Source organism: Adiantum capillus-veneris, chromosome 3 (assembly GCF_014529385.1).
Source record: "Adiantum capillus-veneris isolate H3 chromosome 3, ASM1452938v2, whole genome shotgun sequence".
Taxonomy (NCBI): domain Eukaryota; kingdom Viridiplantae; phylum Streptophyta; class Polypodiopsida; order Polypodiales; family Pteridaceae; genus Adiantum; species Adiantum capillus-veneris.
Genome location: NC_140933.1, coordinates 152,648,252 through 152,658,045, shown reverse-complemented (window position 1 = coordinate 152,658,045; position 9,794 = coordinate 152,648,252). Strand labels below are relative to the sequence as shown.

The 9,794-nt window shown below is 42.4% G+C and overlaps 2 protein-coding genes across 2 annotated transcripts; one reads left to right on the top strand and one right to left on the bottom strand.

The window, feature by feature from the left end:
• Window positions 1-533: 533 nt before the first annotated feature.
• LOC147461965 (arabinogalactan protein 22-like) lies at window positions 534-1,318 on the top strand. The gene is made up of 2 exons (XM_086509428.1): window positions 534-826; window positions 909-1,318. The coding sequence occupies exons 1-2, from the start codon at window positions 706-708 to the stop codon at window positions 1,010-1,012; spliced, it is 225 nt and encodes a 74-aa protein (XP_086365554.1). The 5' UTR covers window positions 534-705; the 3' UTR covers window positions 1,013-1,318.
• A 3,382-nt stretch (window positions 1,319-4,700) lies between these two features.
• On the bottom strand, window positions 4,701-9,189 carry LOC147461964 (pentatricopeptide repeat-containing protein At2g03380, mitochondrial-like). Its single transcript, XM_086509427.1, has one exon. The coding sequence runs from the start codon at window positions 8,847-8,849 to the stop codon at window positions 6,288-6,290; it is 2,562 nt and encodes an 853-aa protein (XP_086365553.1). The 5' UTR covers window positions 8,850-9,189; the 3' UTR covers window positions 4,701-6,287.
• Between the last annotated feature and the right edge of the window lie 605 nt (window positions 9,190-9,794).

The following is a 9,794-nucleotide window of genomic DNA, read 5'->3' as shown; positions in this document are numbered from 1 at the left end:
GGTTGGCAAGCAAGTCACCACGCCAAAGGAGAAGAACTTCAAATTGCATTGAAGCTGCATAATCATGCAAATAGCCAACACACAACGAGGAAGTAGATATGGTCGAAAGTTGTAATCTTGATTGTAAGCACTGTAACACCTTAGAGACAGAGCAAACCAACATGGAACCTCACCTTGATATTCGGATGGTTGTTTTTGGGGTGTTTGGGCTGGAACTTTTAGGTTTTTTTTTTTTTTGGGGGGGGGGGGGGGGGGGGGACCTTGGGCATGTGCTTCCACCCTTAAGGAAGGACTTGCCAGGTGGCCGCTAGCCTGGATTTGCAAAGAGAGTATGGTGGCAAGGGCATGGCACATGCCCATGTACACGGACCTTTGATTGAAGGTGTGGGATGCCATTTCCTCCCCTCATGTGACATGTCCTTGGAATGAGAGAGCGAATGCGACGATGGCGGTTGTTGCGAATATTATGTCTCAGCTTTGGAGCTGTAACAGTTGACGCCAAAGCCTGCAAAGTTCCTCCCTACACCTTCTTTTGCCAGCCACAAAAGGCCAGCCGGCCTCTCTATCCACATCTCTGCATAGCGAGAGAGAGGGAGAGAGAGGTTTAACTCTGCATTTCCCGCCTTTCTTACCTCTTTGTGTGTGTCCTTCTTGCGCACACACACACACACACAGAGAGAGAGAGAGAGAGAGAGAGAGAGAGAAATGGCTTCTTTCAAGATCACCCTCTCCTTCCCCCTCCTCTCCCTCCTCATCGTTTTCCTTCTAGTCCACCATGCTAACGCGCAATTCTCGCCCGCCCCGGCTCCCCCACCCACCAGTGACGGTATATCCTCGTTTGTCTGCAAGCTTTTGAAGCTCTTGATTTGTGGCTAGCAGGGCTAATTCTTGTCCAAATCTTGTTGCAGGCACGAGCATCGACCTTGGCATTGCGTATGCGCTCATGTTCGTGGCGCTGGCAGTGACATACCTACTGCACCCAATCGATGCTTTTCCTTTCAACTTGTTCTGAAGATGGGTACACAGGGGTGGAGATGATTTTGGAGTTTTTGTTGCCAGTCTAGTCCCAGAATTAGCAATTCTTTGTTCGCAAGATCCACCACTTAGTCACACATCATGTCACACACACACACACACACACACATACATGTGCTTCACATTCTTTGCCCCAATGTCCTTAGATTAGAGTGGTGTAGCATATAGGCCTTTGTGCCCTTGTATTTTATCTCATGGGAAAAGGGTTGGGAACCCTGCTGCCTTTTTTTCCCTTACTTGTATACAGTAGTTTCTTGGCACCATGTTTGCTGTTTCTTGGAGACTTGATTTGTCATGTTCCTCTTGTGGATAGGAAAGTTACTCCAAAATTTTGAAAATGCAAGTCTCCTTCCATGTGCGAGAGCTCGTGGGTGTGCCGTGTCTATCTGTTTGTAGCATCGCTCCAGGTTGGTGAATGACCACATTAATGTGATTTGCAAAGAGGCCTATGTTTCACATTGTAAAGAAAGGACAATTATCACCGCATGATTATGACAAAAGAAATCTACGGTAAGGTTCACTGTGCAAATCTTGCTGAGCATGCATGAAATGTTAACCCAAATGTACATGGTTTGAAATCCGCAATCGCCTCAACATGCATGGGCAAGGAGGAAGGAATCTGAGTCAAATGTGCAAATCATGGGCAAAATCAAAATGCCTCTATTTTCTACGTTGACCACAATCTTCTCCGTCAAGGTATGCAGTTAAGGGGCAGAGCATCTCTACCATTAGGCTAGTAGCATTATATGCCGCAATTGAAATTGCAGATGATGGGCATACGCCAGCTCAGCAGCAAGAAAGCAGAGCACCATGCATATCTCAGAGTCAGTGTTATGATTTGAAGGGCTACCTATTCTTTCAAAAGATGGGTTGTAGAAAAATGCACCCTTCCCTATAGAAGGGTCTATTTTCAGTTTGCCTTTCCAATGAGAAAATTTCCCATAATTTACAAGGCAAGATACTATATTCTGTCAATGAGTATAACCGATATATATCACATATAGATATTGTAAATGAGAATTAATATATATAAAATGTTTTTTAATTAGCCCTTCCATTGACATGTATTCTATTTTTTCACTCTTCTCTATAAATGGATATTTTTTGAACAAGCCCTTCCGATGACAAACTCAAAAAACCTTTGGCCTTAATACGACCGGCAAAATGCCTTAAGAAGGGTAGATGGGCGTCAAATCCTATCACTGCGAGGCAGAGTGTTCAGAGTGTGACACCTCAGCAACGGGAATGGGAATGTGATCAGCGTGCGACAAGTCAGCAAACTAGAATTCAGCAACACTTACTCACCTTATGTTCCACACATCAGCAGTTGGAAAGTTTTCTGCGTGCCCTCTGATCCCTGAACCCTGTAGCTCTCTACATGGGTCCCCTCCTCTAGACCTTGATGCCACGAATGGTGGCCAAGTGACAACCTCTGTTGGTCGCAGTATTGCAGGGAATGGCACACCTTCTCTCTCTGTTTGCTTACCACTTTCACAAGCCTGCAAATTGTGTGTCTAGAATTCAGACTTTTCTTTGCCTTACACCTAATCTAACTACTTTGTTGAGGTTTACATTTTTATGTGTCTCTAGCTTGCTCAACATATTGCCATGCACTAAGGTATGGTGTAGGGGATGGTGACCATTCCCTGCAATGCTGCGAGTTGTAGAGGTGGGGTTTCCCATCAAGTCAAGAATTTCTTGGTGAGGTGATGAATTCTTGGTGTTGCCTTGTTAGGTGTTGATCACATTCCCGTTGTTGAGGTGTCTCACACTGAGATATGCATGGCGCTTTGCATTTTAGCTGCTGAGCTGGTGTACATCCATTAGATGCAGTTTCAATTACGGCAAATAATGCTATGGCCTTAGCAGTTGAGATGCTCTGTCCCCCACCTGCAAACCTTGATGGTACTTGTTTGGTTTTGCACCTAGAAAAACGTGGTTATCATGAGAATTTTGCTGCATGAGACTACTGTCATTTTAGAAATTAAAAGGCCATCAAGTCAAAAAGTTCATGCCAGGTCTGAGACAAGGATTTGAAAAGAGGTCTTATCAAGGACTTATGTAGAGAGAGCACCAGTGCTTAACCACCCAACATTAGGATACTTGAGAGCAATTTGATATGCTTATTGCCACTAGAGTTCCACTGTCATGAGTTACATCAAGCTCACATGGGAGACCCCAATCACTATATCCACCTATTCGATCCTTGAGAAAGACAAGACAAAAGAGAGAGGGTTTATGGGTAGTACAATTTTATGGAGGTTTTGAGCTAACGCCAATGCCAATAAGGGCACAAATAATATTATGCAAAACTCATGGCAAAAAAGTTATCTCGAGGATGATTGCATGTGCAAAAATGAACCATCGTGGCAGCCGGAATTGATGGTGTGGCTATCCAGCTCCCTCCTGTACATAGTTGGGAGCTAGCTCAAGCTATGGAGCTCATTACTTTCTCATCTCAAATGTGGTGCAATTTGATCATAAGTGGACAAACCATGATAAGTGGAGAATGTCGTTGTGATTCTGAAAGATAGCTCCAATTGACAGTCTACTAAAGTACGGTGTGAGTTTTTTGAATTGTGAAACAGGAAGCTTTAATTTCAGAGCAAAGAAAGACGGAACTGCATGGAAATAGAGCTTGCAGTTCTCCTCTGAGCCACTCTCTTGACAATTTATGTGAATGCCGTGCTTATGCACCTACTACACGAGTGTCCACTAAAGGGTAGGAAGTGGTTGAAACACTTGCATTGGCCATAGAAAACAGTGCTTCATTAGCAAAAGGAAGAAAACAAAGCAAGTAGGATAAGATGAAAAATGGAAGTACATGGAAAAGCAATTCATGGAAGCGTAGATCTCTGCACATCATAAGGGTCAAGAGGTAAGTCAAGAGAAAGAGAGTCCAAGCTGACAATGAAAAATCAGAAAGATCATAACTTTTTTTACATGATTTCGCCAAAAGAGAGCTAGCGAGAGTTCTTGCACCATGTAGGACAAGTCTTTATACTCAGCTTTTGTTGATTGTGGTAAGCTAGGTAATTATGGTTCCTTACGTTTCAAGCACTTGAAAAAGAGGATGGCACTACGATGCTCCCCTTGTCCTCTAGAGTCCAAACATACATTTCTCATGGAGACGAGAATTCCAAAGCTCAAGGAAGTGCTCGCAATATGTAAACATCATCATTTCAATGATATATTAAACCAAACATGTCCTTCTGAGGGTATTTTGGAGCATGAGAGGTTGAATAAACTCTTTTTAGAAATGGTTGGAAGGGAATTTAATTCAATTGCCAAATGGAATGTGATCTCAAAAGTGTCGGTGACTACGGACTAAGGTTTGAAAGGATACGGTGCTAATTGGTGGGAAGATAAGCATGTTGGATTTCTACAATTTCCTAGCTTTCAAGGAATGTAAGTTCGGATGTTTACTTGGAACATGGACCCAATCATGTACCGATCCCAATCACAAAAGAGCGCCAAAACTTGCGAAGTAGTGAAAAATGACCATTCCCCTTTGAAGGCCCATTTCCAAAATCTGGGCATCCAGATGGCTTGGAACATCACTAGCATGGGCTACCTAACATGCATCTCTACTAAGAATATTGTGACTTGTTTCCTCATGCTAGTAAGCAGAGAAATTGAGATTTCTTATCTTCCAAAACATCCAAGGAGCAAACCTGAGGTAATGGATTTCCATTATATCGACTCGCCTGTTCGATTTCACGTCAATTGAACTGCAAAAACATTAGAAATCAGTGAGAACTACCCTGTTCTATCAGAGATGACAAATAATTTTCCTCCCTCGGAGCACTAGATGGTTCATACCTTACATGCGGTGATAAAGCAGACGTGCGATGTCCTGGATCTCACATGTCAGATGCATGTAAAGACTGCAAAAATAATTATCAGTTACATCACAAAATTCGAGGACATCGAAGTAGGAGAGCATTCATAACAGGTTTTCTTTGAGGGGACCGAAGGAATAGCATGGAATCTAGAGACAGAAGTTCCCAACAGGAACATAATCATGGGACTGTTTGCCAGAGTCATGTTCTTGCCCTCGGACTACATGCAAACATTCGAGGAGGAATTCATGACGGGATTCTTCGAGATGGATTCAACCGCTAATCCACTTACAAAGGAACCATCGACATGCCATATTGCCTACCATAGCACAATAATGAACAACCCTTTCAAGGAGTCGGCAATCCAAGCAGACATGGTGGTCCGCGCAGAGAAATTCCAAAGAATCAGGTTGACTCTGGAGAAAAGAACATTAGACTACTAAAGGCTCAAGCACATCAACCTAAAGATCAACTGCTGCCAAAGACAAAGACAAAGCTTGAACGAGGGCGTGCAACGATGAGGAAGGGGGGAATATTGGCAGATGGACCAGATGGGCGCCCTCCTAGCCGGCCAGCAGTGGAGCAAACATTTCCAAATTTTGGGCTCATTTTCTAGATATTGAAGTCCAAATAACCCACTATTTCATTGAGAGATTGCTCACCATGTACACAAAAATAACCCTTAGCTGTGCTCAATGTGCATAGGCTAAGAGAATGCAACACATCGGAACCACACAACGTACAGTTGACAGTTTAAGTCTTAGTGGCCATGGATACCTCACTTAGTTTTCAAGCTCTTTCATCAACCGAACCCACTTGAAAACGAACAAGATTCACTGTTGTACAATGGTTTTATTTTAATTTCGCACTTCATAGACAAGTATGTACATACACGAAATGCACTTGGGTGGTCTTGGATGCTAAATTGTTATGAGATTTAGGACACTTAGCATTTCATTTCACAAAATTATCTTCTTTGTAAATTGCATACATGAAATGTACTTGCGCAGTCTTGGGTGCTGAGACTGAGGATTCTTAGTCTTACAATTTTACAAAATTATCTTCTTCGTAAATTTGTTCGTTCCTTTTATTTTAGTAGGCCTTTGTGATCTTCATTGGCTAAGGTCTAACAATAATAGCTAAATGGGATTTACGTAAACTCCATCCAGGCAAAACACAACTGAATCCTCCCATTTTGAATGTTGCTCTCATAAAAGTCGTGCACTGAAAAACCTTACAGCAGAGATGTGTATGGGGGATACCTATACATGCATCATGGCCAACCATGTTTCGAGCTCCTTGTCGGGGCCAGGATGTGTGATTTCTCTTTCACATGCAAGTGAACAAGCATTGACATCCTTTCAAGACAGCGGATTGCTTGATCTTACAGGCAAACCGCTGCTTTCAAGGTCAATTACAAATTTGACTGCCATAAATTTTATCCACATTGGTGTCAATGTCATGGGATTTTAACATTGCATAAATGTTAGACATACAAACGTACGCAGCAGTTTGTTTTTCATCCAGCTGCATCGCTTGGTGAAAAGCATCTCTTCCAACCTCCACTTGCCCCCACTTTTTACAAGCACCCAGCATAGCTCGCCACATGGCACTGCTAGGATGGCATGGTGTCTTCTTTATGATGGCAACTGCCATTTCTAATTGACCCGACCGGCCAAGCAGATCGACTACACACATGTGCTGGTGAAGCATTGGAGGAATGCCATAAGCTGAACTCATAATTTCAAAGTAAGTTTCACCCTTATCTATATCACCACTATGACTACAACCGCTAAGAATAATATGGAATGTAGCACTATCTGGCTCATTACCTTCCTTGACCATTCTCTCAAAGAGAAAAAGAGCAACCTCTATTTCCCCTTGCTGTGCATAACCCGTTATGAGAGCACTCCAATGAACTACATTTCGAAATGGAATTATGTCAAACACCCCTTGAGCTTGATGAATTAAGCCACACTTGGAATACATATCAATCATAGCACTAGCAACAAAGAGATCTGTTCTAATGAGCCCACTTCTGCCAATTTCTGCATGTATTTTGATGCCTTTCTCTGCTGCTCCAATACTGCCACAAGCCTTCAGAACGCAAGCATATGTTATCGCATTTGGGGAAATGGCCTCGCGTTTCATGCCTTCAAAATGGTACAAAGCCATCTCACCATGCTCAGTTCGTGCATAGCAATTTATGAGAGCATTCCAAGTCACTACATTTCTGGTGGAAAGCATGTGAAAGATCTCTTGTGCCTTTGCAAGGGAGCCACACTTTGCATACATATCTATCATTGTACTGCCCAAAAAGAGGTCGTCCTTCAAGAGCCCTTTCCTTGCAATCTCTGCATGTAATTCGGTGCCCTTTTCTATGGCACAAATGTTACCACACGCCTTTAAGCTGCCTATATAAGTGACAGCATTGGGAGAAACACCCTCCGAATCCATACGGTTCAGCCAATAGAGGACTTCCTCGTGCAATTCCTCTTGAATATATCCCATAATTAATGCACTCCATGTGACCACATTTCGATCTGGGAGCATGTCAAACACCTCCTTGGCCTCTACTAGCATTCCACACTTAACGTACATATCAACCAGTGCACAGCCAACAGAGGCCTCTCTCTCTGATAGTCCCCATCTGACTATTTGCTCATGTAGTTCACTGCCCTTTTCTGCATTTCTAATGCTACCGCAGGCTTTCAAGCTGCAAACAAAGGTAGCTGCATTAGGAGCAACACCTTGACTTTGCATCTGCTCTAAACACTTCAGGGCTTCCTCACCATGATTATGGTGCACATAACCTGAAATAAGAGCAGTCCATGTGACGACGTTGTTATGCACAGAAAGCATATCAATGACTTCACATGCTTTTGAAAATTTGCCCCACTTTGAATACATGTCGATTAATGCACTACCAATAAAGGGATCTGTCTTCATGAATCCCAGCCGTAAGAATTCAGTATGAATTTCCATGCCTTTCTCAAAGGCCTCAATGGTGGTGCATGCTCTTAAGATGCAGACAAATGTCATCGCATTTGGGGACGGCCCCTCAATTTGCATCAGTTCATAACACTTTAGTGCTTCCTCACATTGACCATGTTGCACATACCCTCCAATGAGCGTTGTCCAAGTAATAACATCTCTAGAAGGGAGCAAATCAAACACTTCCTGCGCTTCTTTTAGCATGCCACTTTTGGCATATGTGTCAATCAGTACGTTAGCAAGAAAAAGGTTTTCTTTAAGCAAACTACTTTTGCCAATCTCTGCACGAATTTCACTAGCTTTATCCATGGCTCCCAAGCTGCTACAAGCTTTCAGAATGCAAGAAAAAGTGATGGCATTTGGGAAAACTCCCTTTAGTTGCATCTGCTCATGACTGCTGAGTGCTTCTTTGGCTTGATTATGATTTATGCATCCTGATATGAGTACATTCCATGCCACCACATTTTGTACTGGAAGAGTATTGCACAATTCTTGTGCTTTTAATAATAAACCAAATTCCACATACATAGACACTAATGCGCTGCCAACAAAGTTGTCTACATGTAAAACCCCTGTTCGATCAATGGCAGCATGTACCTTGCAGCCTCTTTCCACATCCTTGAGCTTGATACATGCGTTAATTAAATTAACCAAAGTAAAGCCATTCGGCTGGAATAAGTCATCTTGCATTGCTTCATACAAAGTAAGGGCATGCCCAAGCTCTCCATTTTCAACATAGCCATTGATAAGAGAACTCCAAGAAGACTCATCCTTGCACAGCAAACTGTCAAAAACCTTCTGAGCCAAATGCATTCTTCCAACCTCCACAAACAAAGAGACCATACATGTTCCCAACGATGAATGAGAATGCAGCCCATTTTTGCTTGCATATGAATGCAAGCGGAGGGCGACAATGGCATCTTTTGCCTTTGAGCATGTGTGTAAGACTTGCACAAGAGTCTCGACGGATGGGGGCATACCGTGATCCACAGGAGGAAGTCATGGACCAGGTGGCAGGCTTGTGGATCCATACAGAAGCGTCTGATGGATGAGTAGGGTTCGAAGTAAACACGATGATGAATTCCAAGAACCCGGAATATAGCCAGGTGCTTTGACTGGGCGATGTTTGGGAGGATGCAAGCAGAAAACAAACGGAGGCTCACAATTGGAGAGCATCTCGTAAGCGCCTGCAGAAGCCGCCGGTTGGCACGTTTCTCTACTCCATGGCTGCTTATGCCTTGTTCCTTTGATCATGGTGCCTTCGGCATGGGCACTAAATTTGAGAAATGTTCAAAAGAAACATCTGCGTCTAGCACACTCAAAGTCAGTGTTCTATTTGTCTTTTTGAATTAATTTTTGAATCTAGAAACCAATTTTTAAAGTGTTGGTCGTCAAGGAGTTACCTTATGCGCCAATCAAAATTCAGGATTTTTGGCTACGTCGAAATGAGCACTATACTTAAGAGATTGATCATAAGTTTGAAGTTGAAAATTTTATCAAAAATTTAAATTACAGTTTCAAAACATTCATAAGCAGCTTATAACTACTCGGAAAAAAAAATTGTATATTTTTTATAAAAGATAACTACTATGAAAATAAAAAAATTAACCTTAAAAGTTTAGTCTTCATGCTCAGTAGGCAAAAGAAATGCAATCTTGAAAATGTTGACAAATATTGGGTTTCAAAAGCTTGTAACAAAGGATTTAAGCAACCTTACTGCAAAACTATGGTCCACATAAATTCTATGGATTAACACTAAGAATGCACATGTTTTTTGTACGTTCAATTTTATTTTTTTTGCAAAACCCACAATAGGTGGGTGGAAAGATTATATTAAGATCACTAAAAAATACATCAGACCTACTCGACCCGAGCCAGGCCATCAGCCGAGACAACCTGACATGAGATCCATAGTAAACCCAA